Source organism: Diabrotica virgifera, chromosome 3, assembly GCF_917563875.1.
Source record: "Diabrotica virgifera virgifera chromosome 3, PGI_DIABVI_V3a".
NCBI classification, from domain to species: Eukaryota; Metazoa; Arthropoda; class Insecta; order Coleoptera; family Chrysomelidae; genus Diabrotica; species Diabrotica virgifera.
This window is the reverse complement of record NC_065445.1, coordinates 89531297-89548655: the sequence shown is the minus strand read 5'-3', so window position 1 is coordinate 89548655 and position 17359 is coordinate 89531297. Positions and strand designations below refer to the sequence as shown.

At 34.7% G+C, this 17359-nt stretch overlaps 1 protein-coding gene across 1 annotated transcript in view; it reads left to right on the top strand.

Annotated features, from left to right (window-relative positions):
- The first annotated feature begins 1889 nt into the window (after window positions 1-1889).
- The window catches only part of LOC114328161 (ubiquitin conjugation factor E4 A), a 71080-nt gene continuing 55610 nt past the window's right edge, over window positions 1890-17359 (top strand). Inside the window, exons 1-3 of the mRNA XM_028276945.2 lie at window positions 1890-2492; window positions 4937-5217; window positions 16887-17219. Coding sequence (XP_028132746.1) covers window positions 1976-2492; window positions 4937-5217; window positions 16887-17219 — 1131 coding nt within the window. The 5' untranslated portion in view covers window positions 1890-1975. The remainder of the gene's footprint in view (window positions 2493-4936; window positions 5218-16886; window positions 17220-17359) is intronic.

The following is a 17359-nucleotide window of genomic DNA, read 5'->3' as shown; positions in this document are numbered from 1 at the left end:
AGCAAAGACACACAGCAAGCTATAAATAACATAGAGGAGTAATCTACCTCACCCGAGAATAGGATTTTGAAAGCCATGGTGGTAGCTATAATCCCTAGAGATTATAATGCTCAATGGATGTTCTTTGCAATAGTTATCTAAACTTGTAATAAACACGTTAGCTGTCGTATGAAATTTTGAAGAATAAAATACATTCTATACTTCAGACGGTTAACTGAGTTATTTTTTTTTCATGCGACTTGGACCTCTGTTAAATCGTAAAAGAGGAGAGCTGTACTTTTAGATAAACTGAATGCTGGTGATTTAGGTTACAAGCAGTTTGCCGTATTTACATATTGTTCAGCATACAACATATAGACCGCTGGCTGGGCAATCGAAGAATGTGAATTTGAAATAAATTAATAAAAGAAAACGATGTTTTTATTCGTTATACATATATAATTGGTACGTAGAAAAGTTTCCGCAGAAGTGGCAGACTCTAATAGAGGTATTAAAGTAAACGGCATATTTATATTAACATCAGATGTGCCGATGACACAGCGATAGTGTAAGATAACGTCGAAGATCTTCAATGTCTTTTAGATGATCTAACTCTTGCAAGTGAAGCTTAGTGTTGGAAAATAAATATCAAGAAGACAAGAACAGTGATTACCCAAATAGGTAGAAATAATATTACCCAAACTCAAAGATATATGTAGGTGGAGAAGAAATCGAACAAGTCAGGTATATAGTTTAAATGTTTGGGTTTTGTCTGCTAAACGAGAATTGGAGCCCTCAGACTGGAATAAAGAGCAAAGTAGAACAAACGAGAAATACTTTTTTGTGGCTTCATAAATTTCTGACTGATTGCAAGTTGGATTTCGACTTGTGATACAAGATGCTAAAGCGTTACGTTTGGTGGGTTCTTTTGACGGAATGGAAGCATGGATGTTAAAGTCCATCTCCATTAACAAACTTGATTCCTGCGTCGAATGCTTATAGAATATCATGGACGGACAGAGTCAGAAATGAGAGGAAGTATTACGAAGAGCGGGCTTCCATAGGGTAGGGAACTTGTTGATTAAGTAAGAAGACTGCATACTTAGGGCACATATTATGAGAAGAACGATATACTTTTCAGAACTGGTACCTACTCGAAGCAAAGATAGAGGGTAAGAGAATTCATGTCATGGCGGCGTAATATTCGTCAATGGACAGGAATCCGCAGCTATGAAATGCTTCGCAATATGCTGCTTAAAACAGAATAATTCGATCCGGACTATCTAATATCTCACCTTACAAGACATTGTACGCTGGACGCCTATGCAGAAGTGCGCGGCACATTGCGAGAAGGAAAAGATACTCATACATCAGTAAAAACTTCGATTTGTATAATGGTATAAAAAGTTTATTAAAAACTATTAAAATGTCATCCAAATGGATTGCAAAACGTTTTCGATCTGAATCAGATCTTCAGTGTGTTCTACTTAGTAGATGAAGCAGAACGCACTGAAGATAATCTGATTCGGATCGAAAACGTTTTGCAATCCATTTGGATGACATTTTAATAGTTTTTAATAAACTTTTCATACCATTATACAAATCAAAGTTTTTTACTTCTGTATGAGTTTTTAACTATTTAGGAAACTTTTAAGGAAAAGATACGTATAAAATTAATTATAGACATGTAGGTACTCAAACTGAACAGGAAAACAATTAATACCAGTTCCTTAACTACATTTTTACTTGTAATTTCCAAAACCGACTAAACCAATACTTCTCGAACTTTTTTAAATAGCGTTTTTAGCAGGTTGTAACTGATACTTGACTGACAACTTAAATAGAGGACATCTGATTACTTCAATTTAAAAAAAGAAGAATATTTTGACGTTACTGTTACTTGTCACTGTCACTGTCATCATTAACTAACATGACAACTAATCAAATGATTTATCAAAAATCTTGTTTTTTGCAATATTTATGAAGTTAAACAACTATGTCAGGTTCAAATCCTTTTTCAGCTCTGTTCGGCAATACAAGTTCCACAAAGATTTCTAATGTCAGCAATGTTTTAGAAGGCATTTTCAAATTTACTATAGATCCCAACAAATCTAACTCAGACTTTCTGTTTCTAGAAGATGTTTACAAAGTTCACGAAAAAACTGATTTAGATTTAAGTTTACTACAATATGCTTTATTCGAAAGATTATTTTTGTGCAATGAAAACTCGGAATTACGGAGCGACAGTGATAGTATTCACGAAACAAAAGTTGTCAAGTATTTATACCATTGTTTACAAAATTTAAATGATCACAAAAGTGAGTTAACTGCTGAGCAATATGAGGATATTAAGGATAAAATTATGCAAAATACGGCGACGTCCATTATACAGCCAGACGTTTATTCTGGACAAGATATTGCAGCTGACATGTTGGGATTGTTGAGAGATGCTGAACTTGGAGCAGATACATTTTTTCTTAATGCTGTTAACAAGGTTTACGCAGAAGAAAACAGTAAGTATTAAAGTTAACACCTCAATACAGTAAAACCTGCCAATCTGGATCAATGTGGCAACAGACCGATCCGGATATCAAGACTACTTCTTTTATATATAGTCTCTGAAACGTTTCCTCCTTCATACATTCCAGTAATCAAGGCTGTCAATAACTTTCGGTGATAGACATGTTTTATAGATTCTATAATACGTTATTTCGCCATCTTTTAGTTCTTTTGGGTCGGGATGAGAGGGTGCGTTGTGCAACAGCAGGACTGCCTTTCTCGGTAGATCCGGACGGTGCAGAACCGTCCAAATATGGGGAGGTCCGGATATGGCAGGTCCAGATATGGCAGGTTGTACTGTATTATTTGAGGTTCAGTTTAAACCATAGACAGTATAATACTTAGACTGCATGCTGCTATCTAAAATTGTTCCCCCAGTGCGATAGAGAAAAATGTAAACAGGGTATGAATCTCTTTCTAATTGGCGGCAGTGGAAAAGTCACGTGGTTGATAAACCCTGTCAATTAGAGACAAGTATTGACTGCCAGAAATGCAGCTCCCTCGTTTTAACAAACTTTGTTTATGTGGCAACGTGGCTCCCGCATACATGATTCATCTCATGTTGTATTGTGGATGGCAGTCAAAAGGCTAATAATAATAATTGTTTTGCTTTAATTTGAACCTCAACTGACCACTCAGGATTCCAAAACTCTTGAAGCATCTGGAAAATCGAGAGTTGAGAACAATAGGGTTCCAAGCGACATTTTGTACAAAATCGGTTTTTTTAAAGAATTCTATTTAATAAAGAATTCTGCATCGAATGATAGTTGAAAACCGTTGAAATGTTTCTAGATGGCGGTGTAATCAATGATGAAATAAGGTTTCAAGTACGTGAAATACTTTCAGGTTCGGGCAATAAGCCTATTCTCACCTGCTGTGTGCGGTCTCTTAAAAAGCTATTGAACCATTCTAAGGATTGATGACTGAAGCCAAAGGCATCTAATTTTTCTAATAAGATGTTATGATATACTCTGTCAAATGCCTTGGAGAAATCAGTATAGTATCCATCTGACTTTTATACTAAATTTGTTACCATTGATTTATTCTGAGAAAATCCATGTTGATTGTGTATTAGGTGCTCTTTAAAATAAAATTTTAATTGATCATGCATTAGTCCATCGAAAAGTTTTGGTATAGAGGATTGTTTACAAACGCTTTGATATTTTGTTATGTCTTGTTTATTACCTGATTTAAAGATTGGGCAGATATAAGAATGCTTCCATAAAGTTGGGAAAACTGTTTTCTTTAATGATGACTCAAAAGAAGATGTAAAGGATTAATTAGTGAATAGATACAGTTCTTTAGAAAGTAATCGGGAATACCATCTAGACCACTGCTTAACTTATTGGGTAGGGATAAAATGTTGTTGAAAATATCTTTCACTGATATTGAAATATTAGGTATAAAAAGATTGTTCTTTCCCTTTACTTCCAAGGTATTAATATTGATTGTGGCGAATAAACTGTTGAAAAAAATTGACGGAAACAGTTTGCAATCTGTTGTCCATTTGTTGCTATAACATTACCATAGTACATACTGTTTGGTAAATCATTTGATGCTCTCTTACTGTTTACAAACTGCCAAAAGTACTTAGGATTACTGAATAAATTATGATTTACTTGATTCAGGTAAGTGTTATAGCATTGATTTGATAGATCCTTACATAATCTTCTAAGTTCTGAGAAAATCACATGATCCTCTTGATTAGAGGAAGCTAAATAATTTTGGTTATAACGAGGAAAAATGAAAACCGAAGAATATGTTTCTTTACCTATTTTAGCGTAGTAATGGCTATAAATAAATACCCCAACGGTCTGTTTATAGAAATGCCCAACATATGTGATATTATCGAGACCAGTGCTGTAATAAATTTCACCGCCTGTCATAAATTCTTTCTGTTTATCTATCGATCGATGTTGAATATTGTAGGAAATTTACAATTTACGATGGAAGTCTCATTGTTCAGGCCGACCATTGACACCTAATAAACTACGTAAGAGGCATCAAAACATTTCAATATTATTGTTTCTGATATAACGAGATCCGCTTATAACGAGGTAATTAGTCCACCATTTCAGTTCTTGTTATAAAGGGAGTCTACACTGTACAGTGTTTTTTCCAGTTTTCGGCAAAAATGGTTTTCATGACACAGAATGTTTTTGTTTACACTGATTCAATTAAGGTATTTAACACATTTGCCGCCACCTATATTCAATTACTTTCGTGTGGAGCCAATATGAAAAGAATGCAATTTAATTTCACAGGTTATGAACTCCAAACGACGTAGCGCCACCTGACTCAAGTAGCACAAAACGCCTTTTGGCGTCAGTGGCAGCAAATGTGTTAATGAATGGGTACTTAAAACAACATTTATTTTTTGTATCACTTCAATTTTTAGGCACAACTTCAATAACTACTTTTGTTAGAGCTATCAATAAAATACTAATAGCAGAATTGGCTCCTTCGACAATAACTGATGTTAACCCTTCAATTTTTAACTATTTAGATGTTGTACCTAATAATGAAATATTAGCCGAAGTTTTTATAGATTGCTGTGCTCCAGAGAATACTATAGGGTCAGCTTTTGCAGAAACTCTGTTAGGGGCCATTTTGAACAACTCTGCTTTACCTAAGACCCCAGATGGCCAGTATGTACACTTTACAAATCCAGTGGATCAGGTAATTTCTTTCATATTCGTATTCATCTTATGCTGCGTCTGCATTGGTAAATTTTTCGTGCGTACCAGCTGTCCGTTGCAAATATTTTTTTATTTATTTCAACGGTAGAACCATTTACAAAAGAATACAAAAAAGAATAGTAAAAGTAAAGATCATGTACAGAAAACATCAAAAAATCAACGAATAAAAGACCATTAAACAATAAAATTTGTAAAATAACACAGTATATCAAATCACAGAAGATGAAAAATATCACATATTTTAGATCATTAAACTCCCAAGCTGCCTTTTGAAGATATTAATGCTTGGACAGAATGAATTAAGTAGCATGCTATTACAAAAGCTGAGCATCCTCGATAAGGGAAAATGACAAGCATACTCAGTCCTATGAAAAGGAATATAAAAGAGTGCAGTGTGTCGAGTTCTATGTATTGTGTTTAACTACACATTATCCAATAACGATGGACAATTGATAACATTGTTTAGAATTTTAAATAGAAACAACATATCTGCTCTCAACCTGCGGTTCTTCAGTGTAGCAATGTTAAATTGAGACATTATTCCAGAATAATCTATGACCAAATTTTCAGTATTTCTTATATTAGTATGTGCTTTATAAGCTAAAGATCTTAGAAACTTTTGCTGAACGCTCTCCAATCCATCAATGTAGACTTGATGAAATGGAGACCAAACAACAGAGCAGTATTCAAGTCCTGAACGCACTAGAGAGCAGTACAGTAATTTGAATACAGTAGGTGAGACATCATGACTGTTGCGATAAATAAAACCAAGATTGCGAAATCCTGTTTACTTAATTTTAATATAATGGCTTCTAAATGTCAATGCACAATCCAATAATACACCCAAATCTTTAATCTCAGTAACTGAATCCAAAAGTACATCAATAAGAACATATCTATTAGCTGTTAGATTATTTATACGACCAAATGAAATACAAGAACATTTAGTCAGATTTAGGCTTAAACCATTTTGTTTCGACCATGAACATATCGACGGTTGAAAGGCAAAAGTTACCAAACGCCAATTTGGGCGATATTGAGTTATATATATCACTGAAATCAGAAAATTTTTCTGCGTCGATTGGTTGTATCCTCATGTGGCTACGATGAATTTTTTGTCGCTTGGTAATTTAAAATAATTGATGTTTTTAACAATTTTCGGCGACCAAGCCACTAGAATTTTGTAAATTTAAGAACAACTTTCATTTGGTACCTATCTCATTTTAATCCTTTACAGTTAGTAAGTTTTTGTTAGATTGTATTTTAAATGTTTAAGCGCTTAGTGATTTTTTACAAACAATATCTAGAGTTTTTAAAATGCTTTTAAAAATTTTACCCTATCCAAATTAGAAATTTTACCCTATCCAAAAATATTTTTTATCATTTATTACTTTTTTTCGCACATTAATTAAATACCATTTTTTGTTTAGTAAATTATATCTAGATGTAACTTTCTTAAACAAGGTAAATAGTCCTTCTTTCTACCTAAAATAGGTGGTATTTGTCGTTTGGTAATAATTTACCTGCCGTTTTTTAATGTTTTTGTTGCTGAGATATATTTCTTTAAAAAAGAAATTTTAAAGGGAAGCTTATCATTAATGCACGTAACCTGTTCCGCCGTTTAGAACGCCTCCAAATCATAGTTTGATTTGTAGTTAATAACAGAATATCGGTCAGTGTGCTCCGAATTGTGGAATAGTTGAAATCTATATTTTTTAGTATTGGGTATTACTTATTATAATAACTCTTTTTTGGATCAACGTAATCGTATTGTTTTATTAATATAATGGATAGTAGAAAACGAATACATAATATCCTAAACCTAGCTTAGGCAAGCGCAGGGGCATCTACCAAAGATTTACTTTTGGTAAGTAGTGTAGCAGTATGCCAAGAAAGCAGTACATATTTCAAATAAGAAATTTATACATTTCACTGATCATTCATGTCGTATGGATAAAGACGAGACGATTTAAAGTAAGGCCTGTTATTAATATGATAATTACTGTAAATTATATTTTTTAGTTTTCTAGTTCAACCGTTTTACCTGTTACAAAACATCAATGGTTTTCGGTTAGGTTATATTTCTTAAAATACAGTCAAAAATTTATCAGGTTTAGTCAATTTTACCAGTTCCGATAATAAAAATCAGTTACCTTCAGTATTTTTTTCCAGTTGAAGGTAAAAAAATATAGTTGGTTGGTAACTTTTTCCTGGTTGCGATTTAGCAGAAAATATCACTAACCGACACTATTTAATAAACTATTAAAAAAATACATAGTCTACAAGGGGTAGTTTATAAAAGTATCTAAACTGCATTTAAAGTTCGTTGGAATTATGACAATAAAACCACTAAATCATGTTTTATGAATTTTTTTTTTCAACATTTCAAACTTTAAGTTAAGCTAGCCAAATGTCGCTTGGTAATTTTTGCCTTTCAGCCGTCGATATACTATTAACATCATCTTGCAGGAGATCTTTATCTTATATATCATGTATGTAACGAAATAACTTAAGATCATCAGCAAATAGTAGAAAGCATACCAATATCGTTAATGAACAAGTTAAAGAGCAAGGGACCACAATGAGACCCTTGTGGGACACCAGAACAACAATGGAATTCTTTAGAAACATAATTGTTGATACGAACTTGTTGTGTACATCCCATCAAAAAGCATTTAATCCAATTAACAAGGGGTTCACCAAAGCCAGATGCATGAAGTTTATGAACCGACAGGTTATGATTAACCCTGTCAAATGCCTTTGAGAAATCAGTATAAATGCTGTCGACCTGAATCTTATTCTCAAATGCACCCAACAAGTATTGTTAGTAGTTGACAAGGTTTGTTACAGTTGAGTTTCCATTAGAAAAACCATGTTGCTCATCAATAATTATGTTTCCGCAAGCCCAGGTAAGATTTATCGATACCAATTTGTCTAGAAGTTTTGGGATTGCTGATTGAATAGTTATACCTCTATAATTATTTACACACTCGCGATTGCCAGATTTATAGATAGGTGTAAGAAAACTATTTTTCGAATAATGTGGAAATATAGATGATGACAATGATAAATTGAAAATTTGTTGTAAAGGTTTACAAAGGGAAAACATACAGTTCTTAATAAGTGCTGCATGTATACCATCAGGCCCTGAAGAATATGTAGTTTTTAAACTCACAATTCCCTCAAAAACATCAGTCAGACTAAATTCCAGAGTTTGGATATCTACACTGTATTCTAATTCAAAGTTAGGTAAATTATACTCACTATCATTATATGTACCTGAAAAATAATTGGCAAATAGATTGACTATTTCCTCACCACACTGAGCTATTACATCCCCACCTTCATCAGACATTACATTAGGATAAGCGTTAGACCCACGTGTAGCATTAACATGTCTCCAAAAAGAGCGGGGATTGCTTGAAAGATTTTCTTGAATATTCTCTAAATAGTTTTTATAACATACTGCTTGTAATGATTTACATCTTTCCCTTACCACTGAAAATTCCTCATATGAGTTGCCTGCTGCTTTAAAATTCCGGTGAGCTATTTTTTTCTGTATGACAAGTTCAATCAATTCTTGTGAAAACCAAACTGGAAAGTTCAAACATACTGATGGCGTCATATAAAATATGATAAACATTTTCTATGCAGGAACTCGTTCCAAGGAATTGATGCTAAATATTCATTTAAAACCTGATAATTACATTTTTTAAAATCATGATAAAAGACATCATATTTAAGAAACAAATTTAAATTAGCTGCAGGTAACAATATAGTATAAGCTGAATGATGTTGAGAAGTATTCAATAGAATATCAGTAGAAATCGACACAACTGCATCCCTCTGCGTACAAAAAACTAGATCTAAACATTTATTATTAAGGTTAGGCAAAGTATTTACTTGTGACATATTAAGAAAATTGTAGCAAGTACAAATAATATTTGCTGGATAGTGTTGCGGACACTCAACTGTTACACCATCATTAAGATTATACCAGGATTATAAGATTATATAAGATTATACCTCAGGTAGGTTGTAGTCACCATAAATACAGAACTCACAGTCACTGAATCTATCGGCTAAGTCCAACATACAGGTGGAATGCTCCTCATATAATGACCCAGATGACCGTGTGTATTAAATAGTGTTGTTATGCCTTCTGGTCCCAATTAATTAAAACTCAGGTTTTCCGATAACATTATATTTAATTCGAATGTCGATGATTCACTACATAAGCTGTTTACAATATTAACTTGACCTATCCTATACGTGAATACCTTCCAACTACATCGGTAATCATAATGATCTTTCTCGACCGAGTTAATGTTTATATACACATTTAAATAATAACAAAACATGACAATTCAATGTTACTTGCGGTTATTGAATCCAAGAACAGATACTACATGGATTAATGACTTTGAATGAGTTTTAAACATCTTTTGTACAGGGTGATATTATAATACCATACGTGGAGGAAAGTACACAGCACCAATGATTACCTTTCTAGTAGCACACATTACCTGTGCAAATACATGTTCCACAGAGGAATCGATAGGCTTAACCATCATTGAATGAAGGCGCTTATGGATAGCAATAAGGACACCACCGCCACGAGTCTTCGAACTAGTTTGAGTGTCTCTGTCGTGCCTATACACATGAAAGTCACTCAATCCCAATTCAGCATCTAAGATTTTAGCAGTAAGCCATGTTTCAATGATAATGATAATATCATAACTAGAAAGTGTGAAGAAGTGTGAAGAAAGTAAAATTTCTTGACGATTCTGGGCACCCCATTAAAGTATTTGATCCTCAAGTCCTCTTCACCCTGTGTTTTCCTGTATTCCATTTCCGGATAAACTGCCTTCACTTTCTCACGTTGCAATAGGGTAATATCAGCTCCAATTCGCAGATTTGAACCCATTAAGGCTCTGCGCTGTTTTAAACAAGAGATAACAAGGGTTGAATCATTGAATGCGACTTTAAGAGGTCTTGTTTTATCCGTTAGTCGACCAAGACGAAAGGCTTTAAAGGTGCTGTTGGTTACACCAATTTTATTGAGAACTCCGCGTACCACATTTCTGTCATGTTCAGCACGGATGTTAGAATCACTTGAATGGTTTTCAGGTACATTATATATAATAATATTTTTGCTTCTCCGGCTCCTGTCTTCTATCTCCTCAAAAACTGCATCGGTATTTACTGTTGGGGAAGATTTTAACTCCTGAATCTCCTTTTTAAGACTAACCACCTCTACTCTTGTTGAAGTTCCTGGACAATCCTGACCACCATGCAGAGGCGGCTCTAGCCCATGTAGCGCCCGTGTGCAGTCGATGCCCTGGCGCCCTTTGGTAGACGCGCAGTCAAAATGGAATTGTCGAATAGGTACCTATCTAGTACTATGGTCTGTTGTTACACCAAGAGGAGTAATTCAAATTTACCGCGCCTACTGCTTGTTTGTAATTACTGGTCCAATCTCATTCAAGTTTACTCCACTGTTTGAAATTTTTACACTAATGACATTTATGAAATTTTGACACTACTGGCGTTTCATAAGTTAATTAAGTTATATCGACGATAATTTGAGTTTTCTGCGTTATTCCTTAATTTTTAGATTTTTATTCTAGGTACTTTTATATAAAAAACAATTATTTTTAGAACTTTTTATTTTGTGTGAATCTGTCTTTTTAGTTTACTCCTCCTAGTTTAAAAACAAACCATAGTACATAGGGTATTAGAGGGTATTAGGTACGCTTATAATGTAAACAAAAATCCAGATGCAGATAGTGCAATATTAAATGATGTCGGGAGCCAATAGGTATTCACGGCATACAGTGGTTCCAAATGCGGAAAACGTGGTCATGAGGTAAAAGAAAAAATCCCTATCTAGGGATGTTCATGTTTATAGTTGTTTTCTTATACTATCGTAGAGTCGTAATACGCAGGTATAAGGATCAGAAAGGATGTATTCTTATTCTTAGCTCAGGGACAAGTTAGCCATGTTTCCAAAGTGTATAAACAATATACCGCTTTTAAAGGTTCATGACCACGTTTTCAGCTTTTTGAACCACAGTGCGGCGTCAGAACAACCTACCCAAATCTGTTAAAAATATTTAATTAAAAATGAACTATTTTATCTATGAGATGGTTGAAAATTTTTTGAGGAAATTTGAAAGGTTTGAGTACACAAGTAAATAGTAGTACATGTTAACTTAAATATAATACTTAATCCATTTCGTCAAAGCTTTTCTAAGGGGTCATTTACCCAAAATTACCCAGGGCAAAATTACCCCGCGACACCTGTACAAACGCCTTTGAAAATGCCCTGCAAGTCCCAAGCAGTTTGATCTTTATAGGTTCCACAACCGATTTCGGAATAATTGTCGGTACATCTTCAAACGAATCAAAAAGTTGCCGTTCGTTGGACGGACAGCCGGGCGGGCGGCAATCTATAAATCTCGCTTAAGTGACAATGTAATTTTTCATTAATCGTTTTAAAGCATATTTTCTGTTGAAACAAAGTAAAGGGCCGTTCTTTGGTGCTCGGCGCCCCCAACATCCCGGCGCCCGTGTGCACCGCACACTCTGCACAATAGGTAAAGCCGCCTCTGCCACCATGGGCGCTGATTTAAATGCATTACGACACTCAACACAAAGATAGAGAAGGTTTCTTTTTTGTAGAACCACAGCCCTTGTTTCTGAGCTAGAGAGGCCTGAGCAACCTCTGACAAGTGAAACACTACACGGCAGCAGTCACAGTATAAGGGTTTATCTTCACCTTCAATGGAATATTTGCATTTTGAACACAGTTCTGAAGATATGGTTATCCTCACTTTTGAATTGTAATTTAATGCAGAAATGACCATTAACAGCTAAATATTATGTGTAAAATATAAATAAATAAAGATATTAATCCTGATCACGTGAGAAGTAGCCACTTCATAAAAATTATAATGTTTCCAAAACAAATTAACCGTATCAGCACAGGTTTTAATGTTAATTACTTTAGTTAAAAAAAGTTACACTCACAATTATAATAAAATAAATTAGCTGATTTCACAAATTATGTTCACACAAATTTTTTACTAATACATTGAAAACAAACTGCAGATTTTTATGCATCTACAGATATAAATTTCAGCCAATAATTTGGTGTTTTTCTCAACTAAAAACCACAAAAAACATGTGAATATTAAAAACGTGTATTTGTAAACGACTTTTACTTCTGATTGTACTTGATCTACATATTTGCGTGCTTGAAATTAATTGTGCTAGTGTGGACGTGTTCGTCGCATAAATCGGACACAAGAATTTTCGACGCACAACGCACACGCTCCATCGGTTATCGTTTTCGAGCAAAGATCAAATGATTTGAGCATCGTGTACTCAGTGGTAAAAATTTGCGACGCAAATTCTTGCGATGAACCATTAGTTCAATACGCACGAAAAATTTACCAATGCGGACGCGCCATTACTTTAGCCCATCTAATCCTTTTTATACACTTTCCATTTCAGTAACGACTGTTTAATAGATTTGCGTATAACAGCAGATCGATATAGAACATGTGAATAGATTCACGTACCTAGGAATGGATCTGGTTGCAAGCAGTGAAGAAGAACCGGAAATAAATAGAAGGCTTGTGCTGGCAAATAAAGCATATTTCGCGATGGGCCACATATTCAAATCGCGAGACGTACACCGGAAAACAAAACTCCGGGTATATAAAACAATAATCAGGCCCATAGTAAGTTATGGCTGCGAAACATGGGTGGTGACACAGAAATCTGCCAATGCATTAGATGTGTTTGAAAGAAAAGTATTACGTAGGATACTGGGCCCAATAAGGGAAAATAACAACTGGCGAATTAGGTATAATAGAGAAATATACGAGCAATATAGCGAACCAACTCTAGCACAACACACTAAACTACAGAGATTACGGTGGGCAGGGCACGTGGTCCGCATGCATGAGAATAGAATCCCCAGAAAATTGCTGATTGCAAGAATGCAGGGAAGAAGACCGGTTGGAAGACCTAAAAAGAGATGGGAAGACGAAGTCGATGAGGATGCCAGGAACTTCCTGGGAACGCGTTCATGGAAAAGAACAGCGGTAAATCGAAATGATTGGAGAAGCTTATTGAAGGAGGCCAAGGCTCGATTTGGGCTGTAGTGCCATTGGATGGATGGATGGATGGATAACAGCAGATATTGTTTCTGATGGATATGTCACCATTGGTCTTACATTGGCTTTATAAATTCTTGACTTCATTTCAGTGTTAATATGTCGGTTTCGTCATATATTGTACTTCCACTCGACGAGTGAAGTTCATAACTTTTCCCATGCACGAAATTATTCACGAACTACTTTTTATACTAGGTCTCTTTTTAACTTACAGGTACTTCTTCTTCTTCTGGCGCTCTTGGTTGATTTTTTTAAGGACATCTACATTTGTGACTTTCGCCGTCCATGGTATCTTTAGGATACGGCGATAAAGCCACATTACAAAGTAGCATTTAGTAAACCTTAGTCTCAGTGTAAGATCGAACTCTGAACAGGTCAGTACCTTGCTGAATTTTACGAAAGCTTATAGAGCTTGCTCAATGCGACATTTTACTTCCCTGTCCGATGCCCAGTCTTCAAAAAGCCACGTTCCTATGTACTTATTTAAATTTGCTCACTCTTTCAATGGACTTAGTATTCAGTGTTATGGTGGAGTTTTCAAATGCATCCAAGTTTCTGGAGATGATCATGAATTTGGTCTTTTTGGTATTAATCTCTAATCCCATTCGCTTACTGTATTCTCCGATTATAGTGACAAGTTGTTGAAGATCTGCTATGTTGTCACAAATTAAGACAGCATCATCAGCATATCGTATGTTGTTGATCAATACCCCATTCACTTTGATTCCCATCTCTGCATCTTCCAAAGACTCTTGAAATATGGCTTCCGAATAAATGTTAAATAAAAGAGGGGGAAGCACACATCCCTGCATCTTATATGTATGGGTTTGGATATAGAATTGTCTATTTTTAATTGTGCTGTCTGATACCAGTATACAAGTTTTCAATGCATTTTATGTCATTTCTAACGCTTTCTCGTAATCTAAAAAGCACAGGAACACGTCCTTCCTATGATCGTAACAATTTTGGACCAACACCTGTGTTGCTACTGTTGCTTTTCTTGTTCCTAAACCTTGCCTAAACCCAAACTGAGAATCACTGATGTCCTATTCACATTTTTTGTATAATCTTTGATATAGGTAGTATTTTTAGGAATATTTTTTAAGTGTGACTCATCAGGCTAATGAGTCTGTAATTCTCACATCTTTTAGCATTGAGTTTTTTGGGCAGGGGAATAAATGTAGAGAGCAACCACTGTTGACGATAGCAACCAGTTTCATAAATATATTTAAATATTTTATGTAGTGCTGAAATTCCCCTTTCATCCAGTAGTTTGAGTATTTCTGAAGGGATTTCATCTGCTCCAGGTGCCTTATTGTTTTTTGAATATAATATCGCCTTTTATATCTCTTCTTTAGTGATTGAAGGGCCAGTCAGCTGGTCGTCTGTATAAACTTCACTCATGGGTCTTTCGTCATGAAAGAGCTCCTGGATATAGTTTTCCCATATATGAATTTTCTCTTTTTCACCTAGCACTATCTGGTTATCCTGATTAACTATTGTAGTTGGTCTTCGTTTTCTGTATATTCCAGCAGTCTCCTTAAGCTTTTTATGTAAATTACGTTCGTCGTGCTGTCGTTTTAAATGTTCTAGATCGATACATTGTTGCTTAAACCATTCATTTTTTGCTATTTTTATCTTTGCTTTTATTTGCCTATTAATGTTTTTATACATATTGCTGCCGTCTGGGTCATTCTTGTGTCGTCGTCGTTCATCCATTAGTAATAGTATTTCTTCTGTCATCCATTTTTGCTTCTTGTTCTTTGGTTTGTACCCCAAGTTGTTTTTCATGATGTCTGTTACAGCACTTGTAATCGTATTCCATGTTGGTGTTAGATCTTCGGTAATGTTTGTCGTCAATATTTGAATTTGTGTGTTTATTTCATTACTTATTTCTGCTTGTATCATTGGATCTTTCAGTTTATCCAATACTATCTGTTGTTGAGTTTCAGGTTTGTTTTTGCATGAAAGAGCGATCTTTATGACGGCAACTAATAGTACATGGTCAGAAGGCACATCTGATCCAGGATATGTGCAAGCTCTTTTGACAGTTGTGCTGAATCTACCGTTGATGAGAATGAAGTATATCTGCTTTCTTATTATGTTCTGAGCTCTATCGGCTGGAGATTTCCAAGTATAAAGGAGACGGGGGTAGAGTTAGAACCATGTATTTTTAACTCTCATGTTTTCTTCCTGACAAAATTATGTAAGTCGGTCACCCCTTTCGTTCCTTGTTCCAAGACCATAAGGTCCAACTACGTCTTCAAAGCTGCCCTTCCCTATTTTGGAATTAAACTCTCCCATAATTATGTTAACATCATGTTTCTTTGTCAATTTAAGCAATTCTTTGATTTCACTATAAAAGTTTTCCACATCTTCATCTGCTGCATCTGCAGTTGGTGCATAGTAGACCTGTATGATGTTGAGAATATTTGGCTTCGCTTCAAGTTTTACTAAGGCTGTACGGTTGGAATATGGTACAAACTCTGTGACAGCTCTCATCAATTTTTTACTTATCATAATAACACAACCCTACACCCCTCACAGATAATATTATCGCAAAATTAAGCCGCTTTTCCATAGAAATCACAATAAGTTAAACAAGGATAAACAATATCGAATGTCTTAGCTTATAAATTTTGACGTTTATAATTTTCAATTACAGTGACAGTTTATGTGCCAGCAGCATATATTTATATGGCAGCATATATTTATATGACAGAGTGCCACTCGAGCCCTGAGGGCTCTCGTGTCTATTGCCAGACAACAAATTTTCGGAAAACTGTCGCATTATTTTCAATTTATTCTCACTCTCTTGTGATACTATACCCGATAATTTTTGATAATATCCCGTCGTCAAGTATATTACGTCATATGCCCTTCGTTGCTACGAAAAAGTACATTCAGTGACATTAATGACAATTAATGTTTTAAAAATTATAAAAGTGATGACTTTCAACCGTCAAATATTTATAACAACTGTGTGTTTAATTGTACTAATTTGTACTTACATAAATAAATTACAATACAATTTTGGTTTTGAACAGTTTTATTCATGAAATAATCGCAACAAATTGCACTCGGTCTCTAAAATTATTATCGAATTTTTGCCCTCGTGACACTTTGACATAATTTCACTCCCCTTGGGGTCGTGAAATTAAAACTGTCAAAGTGTCACTCGGGAAAAATTCGATAATTTTAGAGCTCTTGTGCAATTACTACTGAAAATTAATCGTGACGCGTGGGAAAAGTTATAGTGGAACAACAATAGATAGTGTTATTAAGGTATCCTGCCAGTCTATTTGCATTTTGTACTTGATCTCCCACTTCTTTGTTCAGGTCTCCGTAGCTGGACATTGTGATTTCAAGTTATTTTATTTCTATTTCTTGAAATTTAAGATATAATTTGTTTTTCTTTACTTATACTTATTATTTTCGAATTGTATTGATGTGTTTGTTCTAGCCTGTAAACAACGGAACGGAAGAATACCTTTGGATATATCTTTCAAAACAAAACAAAAACTTGCACAAATTCGTTCTAGCTATGTTAAAGTGTAGTCCGAAAGTTAAAGAGAAAATGACACTCTGGATCGGAAATTGTCTTAAAAGAAATGCCAATAGAGGCAAGCTATGGAACACACATGTGCAACAGATAAATCTAGCTATGTATATGAACGTAACAGATGGGTTTATGTTGAATTTAAGTAATTTGTTGTTAAGTTTGTGCCAACCATTTTGTTCGAAGATTAATGATGAAAGAATTTTAAAAGTCGACCCCACGTATTGTGCTGTTACTGTAAGTATTATCCCAAAAAAGCATTTATTTTATTTAGGAAAATCCTGTAACTTGTATACTATATAGGGTGAGGCAGATAACTGGCCTATTAGAAATATCTCGAGAACTAAAGGCAACAGAATCATGAAAATTGGAATAAA